This window comes from Bubalus kerabau, chromosome 2 (genome assembly GCF_029407905.1).
Source record: "Bubalus kerabau isolate K-KA32 ecotype Philippines breed swamp buffalo chromosome 2, PCC_UOA_SB_1v2, whole genome shotgun sequence".
Taxonomy (NCBI): Eukaryota; Metazoa; Chordata; class Mammalia; order Artiodactyla; family Bovidae; genus Bubalus; species Bubalus kerabau.
Genome location: NC_073625.1, coordinates 49262369 through 49281511, shown reverse-complemented (window position 1 = coordinate 49281511; position 19143 = coordinate 49262369). Strand labels below are relative to the sequence as shown.

Here is a 19143-nt window from a genome sequence, read left to right as displayed (position 1 = left end):
GCTGTTCTTGTTTTAGTCTCTAAGTCATATCTGACTCTGCAACCCCAGAAGATGACTACAAACTATAGCCCACTAGGCTCCTCTGTCCATGGGATTTACCAGGTAAGAAAACTGGAGTGGGTTGCCATTCCCTTCTCCAGGGAATTTTCCTGACCCAGGATTGAACCTGTGTCTTCTTCTTTAGCAGACAGATTCTTTATCACTGAGCTGCCTGGGAAACTCCAATAAAACATAACTGCATCTTCTTAAAAACAGTAACTTGGTGCTTAAGAATAGGGAAGGCTAATTCCCCTCCGATCCAGTGATTAGGGCTCTCTGCTTCCACTGCCAGGGCCTGGGTTCAACCCCTGGTCAGGGAACAGAGACCCCACAAGCCACACAGAGTGGCAAAAAAAAAAAAAAAAAGTAAGGAAGGCTGCTCATTTGCAAAAGGAAACAGTGTGGATAACTTCTTACGTGAATCACTCTCTAGGATCTATTTTATTCAACTAATCTATAATATACTTTAAGTAAACAAGTTTTATTTTTCTTCAAACTTAATATGACAATAAATTTGAACAAAATTAAAGAGCAGACATGTCATAAATTCTAAACTGTACTCTAAGTGTATTATAGTACTTGAGAGACAAATTTACTATAGATGCTGTAAAATTACAATTAGCTACACATTACCAGTAATGACTGGGTTATTTACGATTCATATGACAAAACAGAAGTACTTGAGTGGGTCTGGGCCCTGATTCTCCCATGGTAGACAAAGAGTCCATGACACAGACATTATAGGTAGGAAGTTTATGCTTTGTACAGCTTGGAATAATAGGCTTTTGCCAAATAAATGTTGCACATTTAAATATCTTTATTTTCATATATTAACAACTTTTTCTTTCAAAATAAGTTAATTTAACAGAAACATGATCATTTTGCCCAATGAGATTTGACATTATGAGAGCCACATCATCATTCATTACATTAGAATGAATTTCTATATATCTAAGCAGTATTTATGATGACTTGACATTAATGATGATGGTATTTTTTACAGAGAAGGGTGTTGGAAAGGCCCTTAAATAATCCTGCTATAATGTTAATTTTCATCTTTGTAAATCATCAATTCTTCTTTAACAAAAAAGAAATGTACTAGTGCTACCAGTTATAATCTACATGCTACTAGTTTGTTTGTTTTTTTTAATTTCCCAAAAGAAATCTAGGAAAAAAATTGAATTTTGTACTTACATAATTATGCCATTGTTAAAACCAAGAACCAATTTGGTTTTGCCAAATACACTTTCATATATCTAAAGCTTACCTTCTTAAAGTTATACTTTTTAGTCTTGTTAATTTTTGTAAAAAAAAAAAAAAAAAAAGCAAAATGGGAAAGCATTAGCAAGAATAACTAAAATGGTTCCTAAGAATTCAAAATACTAAGAAAAAAAGCAGGTTTTATGGTATGATAACAGAATTTATTAATGTGGACAGGTGGTTTTTAAAAATGGGTGAAAATTTAGATGTATGAAGCAAAAGATTCATACATCTAATGTGCTAAGACAGATGAGAAGCACATATAAGATTGAGAAATAATCCAATACCTGTTACCCTGATGGTTGCTCCTGCTTTGAGAAACGAAACATAGACATCAAGGGAAAGAGTTAGGAGGACAATCTGAGACCAACCAGCAACCCTAACAATTCAGTCTTCAAAACACTTTCAGTTTTATATTATGTACAAAATCCAAGAGCAGTGAGACCTGCAGGTCACAGTATAAGATCAAGAGACAATAAAATGTATTGCTGTAATAGGGCTCAGGATTTAATGTTATCTGAGGTTGATTACTAACTAGTTCAAAGTAGTCATTCCAAAAATAATATTCCAAATACATTACTGGAGCACTGAAGTGTTTTCAGCAGGCTATGGGTGAAATGTTTGTGTCCCCTCAGATTCATATGCTGAACCCCAACCTCCTTATGTGATGGTATTTGGAGACGTGGCCTCTGGGAGGTGACTGGGGTTAGATGAGGTCGTGAGAGTGGGCCCTCTTGATGGAACTAGCACCCTTTGTAGGAGACACACCAGAGGCCTTGCTCTTTCTTCCCTTGTGCAAGCACCAAGGAAAGGCCATGTGGGCACAGGAGAAGAGGCCCCAGCAGAACCCAACCATGCTGGCATCCTGATCTCGGGCTTCTAGCCTCCAGAACTTGAGAAGACATATTTCTACTGCCTGAGTCACCCAGTTCATGGTATTTTGTTACGGCAGCCCAAGAAGGTTAGGACACAGCCTTAAGACAGCCTATGGGTTTATCACAATTAGAGAAATTGTTCAAAATGGCACCACTTTGCAGAAAAGTGAAAACTGGTATTTATTTTAACATGGTTAGGATCCAGGCTTGTTCTATTAATCTATCACTCAAATTTTCTGAAGGGTGATACTAAAGATGAAATCACAATCTTTCTATAATATAGTAGCAGTACTTTAAAAAATTACAGTATTCTTAAGAAACAGTTTGAACAAATCTTCCCCAATATTTAAAGCTTACCTTATTTTAAAATACCATAACTCGCTTAGACAGATTCGAGAGACACCATTCTACAGTAAATTATTTTATAAATAATATATTTATTATATATTTATATTATATAAAATGTGTTACTACAAAACATGAGACTCCTGAATTTAACCTTTCCTGATGATCCTGATGCATTAGTTTTGTAAGAGTTGGATAAAAACTGGGAATGGGTTTATACTAAGATGCAAGGGGATGGTATTAAATTGATCCAGAAAGCTGAGATTTTTTTTTTTTTTCTTTTTTGGCTGTGCTGTGCAGCATGCTGGATCTTAGTTCCCTGACCAGGGATCGAATCCATGCCCTCTGCATTGGGAGCACGGAGTCTTAACCACTGGACTGCCAGGGAAGTCCTGAGATTTTCTACTTGGCCTCTTCCCTCACTATCGGCTATCACTCCAATAGTATAGCTGTGATGCTATTACTTTACTTCCCATTGGATTCCTGACTTCTGGTTTATAGCTGATAATCAGATGCCTAAGACATTGAAAGTCAGATAAGTGGGGCATTTTTACATTTTCTAAAGGATATATAACATATAATCACTTGAATTAGAAGAATCTTTTCTATATAGAATTATAGAATCAAACAATTTAAATAGTAATAACAAGTAAAGCTGGGTCATGTGTGGGTCTATGTTTTAAATACCTTGTATATTTTTGGCAGAATTAATAAAGACTTGTAAAAACTACTAAGTTCAATTCAAAGACTGTTTCATATTATTACCAAAATATCAAAATGTGAGTTATTTTACTAACTCACCCTTTTCAAGTTATAGCCATTATAGAAGAATTTTTAAGACTTTAGATGTTCATTATTTTTTGAATAGGCATTATTTTTATGGTTCAAAATGAAAAAGGCACAAAAGGTAAAATGCCTCCCTGTCTTTCTGTAAGCTCCCAGGAGGAAACTAAGCTCTTTGTGATCTTGCACAAAGGCAGTCTACACATGAACAAGACTTCCACTCTCCAGAAAAGTGTGTCTGTGTATATAATGTGTAGAGGGATTTGATATCAATGACTGAGGCAAAAGAAAGGCTTATAACAAACACCTTTCACAGTTTTGATGAGCAGAATGTAAGAGTCAAGAATACAATCTACTAAACCACACAGAAAGCACAGGCTTGCTGTGCTTCGTCAACAAATCACCATACCCATTCCAATGAAAATCAGAAAGCAAAACAGGGGAAAATAACCTAAGAAAATGATAGATGGCAGTCACGGAATATTCATCCTGTACTCTTTGTGTCACAAGATGACTTTCTACTGAGAACTGCAATCTTCTTTGACAGTGTGTTCTTCTGAAGTTGTTCAGAGTACCACACCTACTTTCAATACTGAGAACATTTTATAGAGTTTTAGGAATTAGGGTTCACCTTTACTGTGAAAATCATGATCACTTTCTGTCCTAAAACTGTAGTAATACAAAGCTTTAAGATGGCTTCTTTGAAAGTTTCTTGCCCTCCAATTACACTAAAAAATAATAATAATAAATACTACACCTTATAAGAAAATGAAAAGAAAAAATCATCATGCACTAAAAGTAGATTGGCAAAGAGAAAATAATGGACATTTATTGTTTGAAGGGCTTCTATAATTACTATATATCGTCAGCATCCTCAACTATATAATACTTTTTGGTGTTCATTAGCTTAAGAGAACATTATTCTCAATTATATATCCGTCTTAGCTTTTTAAAAAATGTGACCAATAGTCTAATAAGTAAGTGCTAATTGCTAACTATTCATATTGTTTCAAGATTCATATTTATAATCTTTTTTTCACTATGAAGAAGCATAAGAAACTGCTAACTTCTGCCAATTAGCTGGACATACGTATCTGTAAAAATAAATGCAAACTATTATTATAAACATGCTTAAGGGACATCACCAGTGTAATATTTCTGTATTTTAGACTATTCCAAAATAAAAGCAGACTTAGACTTCAGTTCTTTGGCCTTGATGGCATTTTCAAGTTAAAACTTTTGGATAAAATTCAATGTGAGGCTAGACAACAGAAATATAAAGATAAACCTTATACTAAAGATAAACTTATACTAAAGATAAACCTTATTTTAATGATTTTACTGAGATGTATATAATAAAAACTAAGTAAAACAGCCTCCAAGTAAAACAATTCAACTCGCATGAATATTTTGTGTTGAAACAACTTTGTGTATACACACTAGAAGGCTTTCCAATGTGAGATCACTCTGGTATAACAAAAGTCCTTGTGATCCTGTGATTTCCACCCACCAAGGCAATGGTACTATTTTCTATGTGATACTCATGAGAACATTATTTTGATGGCTTTTACTTTGGTGAATAAGCCTGCTGCTGCATGCCTGAAACATCTAAATGGATCCAGTAGTGTCTGAAACTGTTAGAGATCCCGAAGGAAGCCCAGTGCCAGCTCCATCACAGAAAAGAGCTAACTGCAGCATCAGGAGAGATAGGATTATTGGAAATTTACTGCCAATGGCCAGGGATTGACCTGACTGCCTTTCTGTCCAGGAGGTAAAGGCCAAAACTAATCTAATAGCTGTGAACAAAAAGAAACTAAGTTATTACTGTCCATTCTAATTAAGTATCCAAAGTAAATTACACACAGAAAAACCAAAAAAATCACCTACTCTTTAAACAAGGTAAACAGCCTGGGGGCCGCTTGGAAGTTTTAGGGAAAAGAGCCTTTAGGGAAAGAGCCCTAATCTAGGGTCACTCTCTGAGAACCCGTGATCTAGACAACAGGTTGGACAAACAAACAAAAAACCCAAACCCTCAAACGGCCAAACGTGCTTTTGTTGTGTGATGAGTCTGAGTGGTCAAATGACATTCACTGGTTGGAAGTCATATCTAAACATGTTATTACTAGCAAATGACAAAAGTTTTTAAAAAATCAAATCTTAGGTGTTTTTTCTAAAGCTAATAATTAAAATAAGTATGTTCAAAGACTACAGCAAGGGCATCAAATATGCCTCAGTAAAAAAAAAAAAAAAAGGGAAAAACAAAACAAAATGTAAGCAAAGGCCCACACACACATACACACATCCAGATGATCTTTCTCCCCGCTGGAAGGCCTTACCTGCGGCTGCGCCGGAGGCTCAGAAGGCAAGCTGTGGGACGACCTGCTCCGAGGGGGTGGCTGCGGGGGCGTTTCCAGGCTGGGCTGCGGGGCAGCCTGGGCCAGAGGTGCGGCCACCGGGATGAGAGGCTCCTGCATCTTCTGAACAGGTGGCGTAAGAGAAGGCGGCACAGGAAGGGCGGCCTGAGGCTTCAGGGGTTCGGGAAGAAGAGCTGGCCCTAAAGAAAGTCATTTCCAGATGTTAGGCATTCTCTGGAAAACCGAGTTTATCCTTCCTTTCAGGAAATGGTAGGAAATTCCAGTCCCTTTCCCAGCCCCCAGTAGCCTCCTTTATTATGGCATACAGAAAGACAGGGAAAAAAAGAGAGAGAGAGAGAGAAAGAAGGCTATCTCAATTTGAGTAAGTTGTATAAACTGAGAGATTGCGAAAGAAAAAAGAAAAGAAATGGAAGGGAAGGATACAGAATGGCACTGCCGTTTCGACTACGGGTCTACCTTTCAGTACTTCTGAGGGTTTGCTTTGGCTTTCAGGAGTCAGTCTCCCGGCAGACACCCGTGCGTGGCTCTGGGGGGCGCTGATGACTCCAGCACGGGGCGGAATAATCTAAAGATGGGAAACGAAAACCACTGAGACATTTACCTTATCTGCAACGGATAAGATTTGGTGAAAATATTTTGTCTGTGCATCTTGTATCATTTCCTCAGCCTCTTGTCATTCTAATGGCTCTATTTATTGCCATATGATCGTAAGTTTCATTTTTTTAATTAAGGATTAACTTTTATTGGTGCATAGTTACTCTACAATGTTGTGTTGGTCTCTACTCTTCAGCAAAATGAATCAGGCATACATACATATATATATATATATATATATATCCCCTCCCTTTTGGATTTCCCTCCCATTCAGGTCATCACAGTGCGTTAAGTAGAACTCTCTGTGCTATATACAGTAGTTTCTCATTAATTATCTATTTTATACATAGTATCAGTAACATATATATGTGTGTGTGTATACACACACAGACACACATATATGTGTCAACTCGAATCTCCCAATTGCTGCCCTGCCCCTTGGTATCCACACATTTGTTCTCTATGTCTGTGTCTCTATTACTGGTTTGCAAATAAGATCATCTATAGTATTTATCTACATTCCACATATATGGGCTAATACACAATACTGTTTCTCTCTTTCTGACTTACTTCATTCTGTATGATACTCTCTAGGTCCATCCACATCTCTACAAATGACCCAATTTTGTTCCTTAAGCTTCAAAAATCTTCCTTTTAATTTTTCACTGTTTACTATGTGCCACACACTGTGTTAACTAAGCATTGGGTATGAATTCACATTTCAATGTCCAAATGGCCCTGGGGGGTAATGTATTATTTTATCATCTCTAATTTAAATGAAAATGAAGAAATGTATACAACTGTCCCAAAGCCACAGAGTTAGAAAATAAAGCCAGGAGCCGAACTCAGGGCCTGTTTTCTTTATCCTGTATCATACTCCTTAGTGGGACGATTTTACAGGTCATGAGGAGGTGGAGCGGGACATACACTGTGGAACTAAGGCTTACCAAAAACTACACTGAGGCTGTTTTTCTTTATTAAACACAGAGGTTAAAAACTCTGGAATGGCTAACTCAATGTGCTGAAATACACAGGCTGGAAGATACACTAGGGAAATAAAGTCCTTTTCTATCTTCACATGTTTGCTGAAGGCTTTAAGCACTCAGTACATTTTTCTCATTTTTTTTATAAATTGGAGGATAATTGCTTTACAATATTTGTTGGCTTCTGCCATACATCAATATGAATCAGCCACATGGAGGTCCCCTCCCTCCTGAATCTCCCACAGGTACACACATGTCCCCTTCCTCTTGAACCCCCTCCCAGGCTTCTAAATTGTCACACAGCACAGGGTTGAGCTCCCCGATCCCCACTTGCTATCTATTTTACATATGGTAATATACATTTCCATAGTATTCTCTCAGAGAAGGTGATGGCACCCCACTCCAGTACTCTTGCCTGGAAAATCCCATGGATGGAGGAGCCTGGTAGGCTGAGTCCATGGGGTCGCAAAGAATCGGAAACTACTGAGCGACTTCACTTTCACTTTTCACTTTCATGCACTGGAGAAGGAAATGGCAACCCACTCCAGTGTTCTTGCCTGGAGAATCCCGGGGACGGGGGAGCCTGGGGGGCTGCCGTCTGTGGGATCGCACAGAGTCAGACACGACTGAAGCGACTTAGCAGCAGCAGCAGCATAGTATTCTCTCAATTAGTCCCACCCTCTCCTGCCCCCGCTGTGTCCACAAGTCTGCTGTCTATGTCTGCATCTCCACTGCTGCCCTGCAAACAGGTTCATCAGTACCATCTTTCTAGATTCCATGCATAAGCAAAAGTTATAAATGTAATTGCACAAAATCCTGACTTTCCTTCCCTATTCTTACAATATTCAGTAAGCAAAGTACTTTGTGGGAAGTGTATAGTCGGTGAATAACAACTTCTCCTTTTTTAAAAAAACAGGGGAGTGGATAATGGCTATTTTAGGTATATTCCACAGACACTTTACTTTGGAGCATAATATTATATATAGAAAAAGTCCTTCAGGTTGGCTACAAGACAAAAAAACAAAATATCTCTGTCTTAGAAATCTCATGAGAATTTCTTGGACTCTTGAAGTAGTTTCATTAGCACAAGTCTCTTCATCTCCAGGTATAGTCACAGTTCCCAGGATTCAGCCAGTGGCCTCCCAATAAGCCCAGGCTCCACCTGACTGACACTGGTTTCTCTTTCCTTTCTTTTTCTTTGAATTACTTGTTCTATCCCAGAGAAGATTTTCATGTGGGTGAATAATAGAATAATTCTGTGTGTAACGAAACACAGATAAACACGCAGAAAACCACAGACTTACAACGCAGGGTGAAACCCTGCAATGCCATCTGCTCTCCCGTGGTTAAACCTTTAGAACTAGTTTTAGTTGACAGACTATCATCATTGGGGTTCCTGAAATCTAATTTTAAAATCCTTCTGGACTTCCCTGGCAGTCCAGCAGTTATGACTTGTGCTTCCACTGCAGGGAGTGCGGGTTCAATCCCTGTTTGGGGAACTAAGATCCCGCATGCCTCAAGGTGTGGCAAAGATAAATAAAAAGTAAAATAAAACCTTTCTGATTGAAGAATGACTTTACTTCATTACTCAGATAATGTCATAAAAAATTGCCCTAGTACATCACTTCCCCATATATTTCAAGATTCTAAGATATTTATTTAGTGACTGTAATCACTTAACTGTACCACTTTTATTCAAATAATGAAGGATGCTTTTACTTCTGAAGAGGATGTTAGAATACCATTTGAGTTGAAGGTGCGGCTGCCCTGGTGGCTCAGTGGTAAAGAATCTGCCTCTCAATGCAGGAGAAGCGGGTTTGATCCCTAGGTTGGGGAGATCCCCTGGAGAAGGAAATGGCAACCCACTCCAGTAATCTTACCAGGGAAATTTCATAGACATAGGAGCCTGATGGGGTACAGTCCATGGGGTTGCAAAGAGTCGGACACAACTCAGCAAGTACACACACACACACACACACACACACACACACACAACTCAGAGAGTAAAACACACACCCACACACACACACGAAGGTACCTTGAAGAGCATCAAGTCTAATTCCCCCAGTTTAGAATTGAGGAAATTGGAGTCTTAATGGGCCCGTGATTTCTTCAGGGTAACACATTTGATTAGTAGCAAGTTGGGACCCAGGACCTAGACCTCCTGGCTCGCAAGTGAGGCGCTGCCTACCGGTCTGGCTGCACTGTGTCCAGCAAGTCCCGGGCCTGGCAGTCCGGCTTGAGGCGGAAGCTGGCTGCGTCCTGGAACAAAGGCATCACACCATGTAGCTCAGGTGTTTGTTTTTAAAGAAAGAAACAAGAAACCATGCCCTTATACCACACTGTCTATTCATGGTCCAGCTTTAAGGCTAAGTAGCTGAATTCGAATGTTTACCTAGATTATCTCTCCGTGTCGTTCCTGGGCTTTTGGGTGCTTTGAAGCAGGAAGGAAAAAAAAATTATCCATAAGTAAACAAGCCATATTATATAATATTAGCTAGCTGTTCTGTTTCATTACCAGCAGAAATGGGGGCACGAGGTGGAAAAAGAAAAACAAAACAAACTATTCTGCTTTAGAAATGCTGGAAGGTATTATCAGCCCTTTAGAAAATACCCCCAAAAGAGAAAAATTTAGACTACTGAGAGTAACATTTATGGGACAAGTTGGCAGTTGGTCTGCTACCTCATTTGGAAGGTCACTTTCCCAACAGAGCTCTTTCCTATGAACCCTGAAAACACATGGTCAGTTTGGGGGAACAGTCACAAGATGTGGCCCCACTACTTCCCAGAGCTTGATGGACTCATGGATCCAGGACCAACAGACCCGCACTTTCCGAGTCACACAAGACACCAAACACCACTGTTTCAGGGCTTCATGCTGTAGACGTCAGTACGGATAGGGACTCTTACAATGAGATCTTTTGGATTTCTACAGAAAAACCCTATCATTAAGGTAGAAGGTGGGCACTACTTATGACAATATCTGCCTTATGCAAGACAGTGTTAAAATACTGCTCAAACTCATTTGAAACGTAGGAGAAGACTGAAATGTAATAAACTACTTTCGGGGCCAAAAGGAGTAGGAGACCCTATTAAGGTCAGCATCTCAGATTTCTTCTTTTTGAAAGGAAATTCATGTGTAATTGTTATATGAAACCCATCAGACTTTTAATAACTGTAATCTTAATGAATGGCTTCCAGTTTTAATAGCCTTTTAAGCAAATTTACTCAGCATATTTATGTTATCTGAAGTTGATTAAAAAATACTATATCCTTGGACTGAATTAACAAGGTTTAATTATTAATTTTTAAAACTTCAGAGTTAGTATAGTACATTTCTAAACATTTGACTTATTCTGAAAAGATTTTTGAAGGCATTCCTCTTAAAATAATACTGCACATTAATTTCACATCTTAAGTGTATATGAAATATATATATATATACAGAACAGCTCAAAACAACATTAAGAATTGCAGAGAAAGTAAATGGACAACCACCAGAAACTACACAACACAGAATGAAAAGAGAAAAAACACGAAGTTACAAGATATACAGAAGGAGGGGGAGGGGGACTTTACAGTTGGACCGAGAGAAGATTTGGTATGTCTTTAAACAATGGAGGGGCTGACATTTAGGAATAAAACAAGAGATCCATTTCTAGGATGCAAATGTCTTGTTACCTTCCATCTCTCGCCTAGCTACCCCTGGACTGGGAGGGGCTCCAACACCTTTTTAGAGAGAGAACAGAAGCTGTGTATTGTTCAGGGCCCATAGAACAGAGGGAAAGGCAGGCACACAAAACAGTTTCTGAGTTAAATGTCCTTTTGCAAAAAAAGTTCTTTTACTGCTTCAAATTTCTTCAAAGATATCTGTATAAACCAAAGTGCCTCTAGATGCCTGGCCCAAACCTGATCCTTGCAGTTAGAATCGAAAGGAGAAAATAGTTTTCTTTTTATATCTGACATCATGGGAGGATTCCCTGGAGGAAGAAATGGCAACCCACTCCAGCATTCTTGCCTGGAGAATCCCATGGACAGAGGAGACTGGTGGGCTACGGACCATGGGGTTCCAAAGAGTCGGATACAACTGAGTGACTTAACACTTTCACTTCTTCACTAGCGGTAGTGAATTTGAAAATAATGAAAGTCTTTGCTTTTTAATCATCTCATTCTTTATATTCAGAATTAAACCACTAATAAAAGCTCCAATATTTGCCAGTCATAAAGAAAAAAAAAATCTGGAAGTTCCAATTTCATTTTAAATCTCTATGAGACTGTTAGTCCCTTAGAAGGTTATTTTCAATGCATTATTAAAAAAAAAAAAAAAGGACTCTAAAAGTACTATAATTACCTTCAGATTATTGCCTTCAAGCAGTTATTGGTTTATAGGGTTAAAAAAATATGCTGCTAAGACTGCCTACAAAAGAATTACGAAGAGAAGCAATTTTTAAAAAACATCAGATTTCTAAGTAAGTCACTGAGTAGCTAATATGTATAGCTTTTCACAAATTTCTTTAAAATTTTTATTTTTCTACAGATTGGTTTCCTAATTAAAGGGGAAGGTAAATAAAATCTTCCATGAAGCTATAAATCAAAGCACAAGTCTGAAATGGGGAAAAAAATCAATGTTGTCTTTAAGTTAGTGGAAAAGTTATCCTCCAGTAGTATCTTAGAGAAGCTTGGTGCTGAAAGAACTTTGCTACCCTAATTACCCAAAGTCGTTCAAGTCTGCACACGGCGCAGCCACGCTATGACAGCGTGAGTCGGCCGGCGCCGAGCTCAGGCAGCTGGAGCAGGGAGGGACCAGCTGCCTGTGCACGTGAGCCCTAAGGACCCTAGAACTGGGTGAGGAACAGCTCTTCTGCGGGACCAAGACATTCTGCCTCAGCCTTTCTTGAGAACTAGATTAAATAAACTTGTCAAATGTACGCCTCTAGTTGAGCTTTGTGAGAGTCTTCATGTAAAACAAGTAAATACAAAAAGTGACCCATGTGTTAAGAAGAATTTCTTTATCAAAATATATAACAGAGATTTGTTCTTCTGTTTTAAAAATGAGGCATGAATGTTATGACAAATTATGATAAAGCCATGCAAAATGAAAGCTATATTTCAGATAATTATGATAACTTTAAATTGCATTCCTAGGACATTTTGCTATTCACAGGCTACTGGCAAGACGTACTAGAGTTCTAATATAATCCAATATAATCAAATCCTTGGGAAACCACCTATCTTCAATTGTGTTTGACTCATTTAATCTTTATAACCGAATTGACTATATTTATTAATAAAAAGTATATCAGGCCTTAAGTAATTCAACTCTGTTTATCAGGGAAATGGAAGGTCTTCTTAATTCTAATAATATTCACTAATAAAATCAAGCTCTAATCTTTTACCAGAAATATAATGAAAGTTTGGAGTTATTTTTAAGTTGGCATATAAATGTCATTCATTTTGGCTTTCATCAAAGCAACCTAAAATGTCACTAAGTTACAGGGCTCAAACTCCAAAAAAATTAATGAACCAAGATGCATATATTATAACAAATATAAATGGTTACCTCCAAACTCTTTTCTAGCAGGTGCAGGACTCCTAGCCCCTTATAGTTCATAAGAGAATATGCAGCAGAAAGGAAATGACATTAAATAAAGAATTGAAATGTCAAAGATTTACTATAGTTTCCAAGATGTCAAATATCATGTAGAGACTACATATTCATATCTTGGTGCTATAAAAAAGTTATTATGTAACGCAAATACCTCTAGCAGAAACAACACTATACTTATTTTAAAAGAACATTTAAACAAATATATAAAACCGTAAACAGAAAGATGTATGTTCTTCAGTTCTAATCATGCATTAAAATTTTTTTTTTCATTTTTAGATAATCATGCATTTTACAGAAATCAGTACAACCACATCAAATTAGCAAAAACAAAACAAATGTTTCCTGCACGCTTGTAAGAGGCCAGCTCTGAAAACATGTTACAGGAGTCTAGCTGTTCTGTCACGCCTATGCCGTTTGTTAGAGAAAAGCTAACTAAGGAAGTAGCACCAGTGACAGAAAACTGATAAAATCTAAAAGCGAGCATTTCAAAAACATGCAAAACATTTTTCAGCAGAGTGGTGAAATCCAACAGAGATGGAAATACAAGGATTTGTCACCTGAAGGCGGAGGTGGTCGTTGGGGGGGAGCTGGACGTGCAGGAGGAGCAACCGGGCGGGGAGGGGGAGGCCGCTTGGGTTCCAGGGTCTGGGAAGAATCTTTCTGCTGCAGCTGTGTTGCCGGCAGAGTGTCAACAGGAGAACCTACCAGAAAAAAGTACCTTAGGTAAGAGGATCAGGTTCCAAGGGACGAGCACACAGGTACTTTCTATAGGCGTATGATAAATTATTTAGCAAAATAATTTGTACTACAGAGGAATGACATACATTTTTAGTATCAATAACACAAGCAGCTGTGCTATTACCTTACCCTTTGGTACTACGGGAGCAATCAGGTTACTCTCTGGACTTCTTACCCAGGCCCTGGGTACTGAAAGGGGATTTACTGAGCAGCCCTAACAAGATGGCATGAAGTACCATGTGAGTTAGGTCATTTGCAATTCAATCTGCTGGCCAGGAGAGAGAAGAAAAAGCAAAGGGAGCCTCTTTTCTCTATGCCTTGACTTATCCTGAATTTACTGAAGGAAGCCCATCCTCTGAGGGCTTCCCTCGTGGCTCAGTGGTAAAGAGTCTGCCTGCCAATGCAGGAGATTCGAGTTTGATTCCCTGAATCGGGAAGATCTCCTGGAGAAGGAAATGGCAACCCACTCCCATATTCTTGCCTGGGAAATCCAATGGACAGAGGAGCCTTGGAAGGCTATAATCCATGGGGTTGCAAAAGAGTCAGATACGACTCAGTGACTATTTAACAACGGTCCTCTAAGAGTAGCATGGGGGAAGCTTGAGAAATTGCTGAAATAAAAGGTATTTTTCAAGGGTACTGGTTAGTGTGGAAGAGTGACTGAACTGTGTGATGTAACAACTTCCAGAGAAAAACCTGACTTTGGAGGAGTCATGACTATCAAGTTGAATTCAAAATACTTGTTTTGTCTCTTTCTGCTTCCTATTATAATGCAGGTAATGTACAGATAGTTAAGCCCAAAGAGTTATGGGTTCTGACCATAATGCTTAAAAATCGTCAGTGATAGGCCATGGACAAACCTGCCACATGGAAAAAGGATGAAGTAAAGTTCTCATCTAGCGATAGCAACGACTTTCCTCTTCACTTAGGGCGGAACCATCTACAAAGTTTCCTCTTTTGTACGCACAGAAAACATGCTACACTTTAGCCTATGGATGTGAAAGTTAAGCAAAAATAGTTCTCCAAAGGAGATCCGAAGGCATCGGAGGTTTAACCATCTAAATCAAACATATCAGCCTGGGAAGTCATACAGAACTTGAAATAAAACACATACTTTGTGAAGCAGGGGGCCCGGGCGTTCTGGACGGAGCTCGACTTGGTCTCACTGGGAGGGAAGGCACAGGCCCCTCCGATATGGTAGGTGACTGGCAGGGACTGGTCCGGGGTGAAGAACCGGGGGACGTGCCAAGGCCAGAACTGGAAGACGGCTGGAGATGCTGAGGAAGGATCTCCTCTACCTCAGCACTATAGTCATCCACATCACCTGAGAAAACGCAAGGTCGGCCACCTTACCAGATGTTAACTTTCTCAGAGATTTCTGCCCCCCAAGTCCAGGCTTAAGGGGTTAAATATATAAAATAAACACCTTAACATGATGATACTGCAAACATGTATAAGTTAAGCATGTGGGCATGTATAAAGAGTTTATATGTATACAATTAGAATTAGTGCAAATGCTCTTGTACCGTAGAAAAAGTAATTAAAGATAGTCCCCTGGGCTTCCCGGGTGGTCCAGTGGTGAAGAATCTGTCTGCCAATGCAAATGGACATGGGTTCAATCCCTGGTCTGGGAAGATCCCACATGCCACAAATACTGAAGCCTGTGCACCACAGAGAGAGTAGCCCCTGCTCACCACAGCTAGAGAAAGCCTGTCTGCAGCAACCAAGACCCAGCACAGCCATTAATTAATTAAATTACTTAAAAAAAGACAGTCACAGGGGATACAGTAATATGTATGGCTGATTAATGCTGATATTTGCAGAAACCAGCACAATACTACCAAGCAATTATCTTTCAATTAAAAATAAACACGTTTAATAATAATAATTTTTAAAAAAAGTCTCTTGTCTCAGAGCAACAGGAGGCCCAGTGGCGGCTGACATCTGGGGCTGGGCTGACTCCACAGCTGTCACGGCGCCCTGAGCAGCGCTCTCGGTGCTGGCTGAGCTGGACGTTCACTGCCCTCCCTCCAAACCTGCCTGCTAGGTCTGTGGACCTGCCCCTCACGGCAAACACAGTCACACACCCTTCCCCCTGGAAGTCTCCTCACTACTTGGTACCCTGGGCGCCCCCACCTGACACGTAATCCTCTGTACTTTAATTAAACAGGCAGGAGTTGGTTCTCCCCGAGGTCTCCTCACCTCCGTTTTCCACAGGGTTGGGAAGTGGCGTCAGGGAGCCCCATGCCACCTGATTCCAATTCCAAAACTTTAATCTTCCAACCCTGAACAAAAAGGCCTCTTTATTTCTGGAAGCTGTGCCTTCCAGAATTTATGTAACGCCCTCAACCCACGTTTGCCGCCATAATCTCCCCCTCCACCCTTTTGGTCACTTGAACCCATTCATTGAGGACCAAGGAGAGAGCAAGACGTAAGCTGGGCCCCACCATCTTTCTGGGTGACACTGAAGCCACTGTGGATAACACACCAACAACCTGACACTTTTCCCTGCTGACGCGCTCCTCTACTCCACACTCATGCCCCTCGAACCGCAGTGCCTCTGAAACAATAAACTCAAACACTTCCCTCTGACCGCCTTCCAGCCTCAGTCTTGCCCCTGGCTACTCTTGCCCCTCTTCTGACTTCACCAGGACCCAGGCCTTCGATCCCTCTTCTTTGGGCCCCTACTGGATTTTGCACCTGTCCCTGCAGCTGTCTTCACACCCTCTGGTTCCTTGCCGCAGCCGGTCCCCTCCTGCACTATTCTTCCGTCGCCCCTGCGTCAATTCTGCAGTCTAATCTCTCCATGACCGCAGATGGGCTGCTGGGTGCTGCAGACAGACAACCGTGTGGTCCTGAAGACTGCATGTGTTGACTCGTGGTTTCAGCCTCATCTGGGCTCCCATGGCCTCCTGGCCAACCCACAGTTTCCTGGCTGGCTCCCCATCTGACTACTTCTCAGGAGCTTTGTCTTGAACCTTCTCAACCCTCCTGAAACCGTGTGCTGCCCGCCTCCTTAAACTTCGCAGAGAAAAGGAAGTTCTAAGGTGGGAACCCCTTTCTTCAACAACCTGCCCCCCAGCTGTAGCCTAACCATATCTATGGGTGGAAAGGGTGGGGTTCTGCCCACCGCAGGTTGCCCTGCCCCTCCCCAGCAGCGTCAGCCCTTTCCATCAGGATTAAGCTCCTCAAGTGTCTCCACTTCAAAACAACACTTCAGGGAGCAACTGCCTTCATCTCTCTTTCTCCCGCCTCAGGCACACTTCTGTCGAGAGTTGTCTACAGACACTTTCTGCACTTCCTCGTCTTCCATCCACACCCCGTTTTCCACCATCTGGCTTCTGCACTCCACTGAAATCACTCTCCTGAATGTCACCAACAGCTTCCTCCCCTGGTTCCAAGCCTAAAGGGCAAGCTGTGGCGCTCACTTCTTCTCGCCCTGCGACAGAGGACGCTATAGATCATTTTTCCTTATCATCTTTTCTTCACTTGGTCTTTAAGCACTATATTCTCCTGGCTCTCTGACATTTCTAGTCATTTCTTCTGCTTTTCCTTTCATGGGCAGCCTCCTTCTGCCTGTCCTTCAAAGTCTGCGTTTCAGTTCCATCCCAGGAAGTCCTCTCCCATCTCTATCAGGTTTCTGGACAAGCAAATCCAAATGCAGGGCCTTACCTATCATCAAAGCTCCGGGCTCTCTGCTGAGTGCCAGGCCCACATGCCCACAGCTTACTTCTGGACCCGATGCACCCCACAGATGCCACAACTTCAACACATTCAAAACCAAACTCAGGATTCCCTGCTGGTCCAGTGGCTAAGACTCCGTGCTCCCAATGCAGGGGGCCCAGGTTCAATCCCTGGTCAGAGAACCAGATCCCACATGTCACAACTAAGGGTCTGCATGCTAAAGATCCTGCATGCTGCAACTAAGACCCAGTGCAGCCAAATAAATAAACACTTCAAACAAAACAGAAAAGAAATTCACCTTCCATCCACACCCACTCCTCTTCTTGCTCTTTCTTCCCTTCCTCTTACACAAGCACATCTGCATCATCTACTTAGATCCTTTTGTCCCCTTAGGTCTCTGCACATTCCTTCTTCCTGGTTATGTCTCTCTATCCTCTTTAATCTGATTCTCACTCAGTCTTCAGATTTTCAATTTCAATTTCTCTGGGTACATTCTCCTAACTGTCCAACTCTAAGTTAGGCCCAAGAACTACAGCAGCACCGTTCATGAGTGTGTTGATGTCACTGTCTGCTTACTTGTTATGTAACACCCACTGAGCTGTGACTTCAGGGATGGCAAGGATGCCATCTGTTGAATTTCCAGCACTTAGCATGTAACTGGCACATAAAAGGTACTGCATAAATGTGTGGACTAAGCAAACAAATTAACAGAGAAATATGAAAACAAGCTGATCTTCTAAGGTGTTCAACTCGTAAATGTGTTACCTAGAGGTACAGGATATCACAATATGATATATTGCCCTTTTATAAACTAAGGTATGCATTTTAGTGGAAAATATGTATCCACTAAAATATATTTTAGTGTTAAAATAATATAGCAGATACAGCAATAAAAAGCAAATACATTTCTTAATCACATTTAAGGAAATTATTATATTAAGATAACCTGGCCCAACTCTTAAACTTGAGATGATTCCATCTACATGAGTGGGTTCAGTTTCACATGTGTTCCCAGCCTCTTTAAGAATTTTTTAAATGACTTTGAAATATATCCTCTTTGGTTGTAAATATTTTGAACTCATTTCTGCACAGAACTCCTACTCTTCTACTTTAACTACAATCAGTGGAACCAAACCACACACCAAAAATACAACTTCGTGCTTTTATCACACAAGGACGTAAACTAACTATTGTAAAGGTCTTGACCTTTGCATGGCAGAAGGGCACACACATCTGAAGTCTGTGTAACAAGCAAAAAACACACAATACAATGTAAACCAAATCTGATTAATACTTCTCTGAGTGTTACAAGAAGAAAGAGAAGGATAGATTTGGAGACTGAGACTTTGCTGATGGGAAGGAAACCTGTTTAGAAGGATAGAAGTCAATGTGTTCCATGAGCAGACCTTCCATATCGAAGTCGGCCGTGACCTCCGCGTCTTCACCTAGGAGGGTGGAGCTGGTTGATGATGGCAAGGGGACGTTGATTTTCTCTAAGCTCATTTCTTCTTCCAAAGTTTTGATCCAGTCTGGACTTTTTAAAGTAATTGTTATTGTCCTACCCAGTAACTGGTTGAGTAAAAGAGATACAAAATTAAAAATTCATTGGCATGAAAATTAAGTATCTTGGAATAAAGTGTCTGTTTAAGTTATAACAATAGTATAGGCTTAACTCAGTTAGATTCATTCAACACAATCATTTCACATATACTGTATTGTCACCTAGTTTCAAATGTCCCCAATCCTCCCTTTAAAAACCCGTTAGGGAGTTTCCTGGTGGCCTGGTGGTTAGGACTCCAGGCTTTCACTGTCACTGCTGTTGTTCAGTTGCTAAGTCATATGCGTCTCTTTGTGACGCT

At 40.4% G+C, this 19143-nt stretch overlaps 1 protein-coding gene across 4 annotated transcripts in view; it reads right to left on the bottom strand.

Moving 5' to 3' along the window:
* Positions 1-19143, bottom strand: part of SYNJ1 (synaptojanin 1) — a 93097-nt gene that overhangs the window by 6012 nt on the left and 67942 nt on the right. For 3 of the 4 annotated variants that reach the window (XM_055567682.1, XM_055567684.1, XM_055567685.1), the window contains exons 22-28: positions 18691-18853; positions 14715-14924; positions 13420-13563; positions 9650-9688; positions 9446-9516; positions 6134-6242; positions 5639-5856 (exon numbers count right to left, since the gene is read on the bottom strand). In XM_055567682.1, coding sequence (XP_055423657.1) covers positions 5639-5856; positions 6134-6242; positions 9446-9516; positions 9650-9688; positions 13420-13563; positions 14715-14924; positions 18691-18853 — 954 coding nt within the window. The remainder of the gene's footprint in view (positions 1-5638; positions 5857-6133; positions 6243-9445; positions 9517-9649; positions 9689-13419; positions 13564-14714; positions 14925-18690; positions 18854-19143) is intronic. The other variant, XM_055567683.1, reaches the window with a different exon arrangement.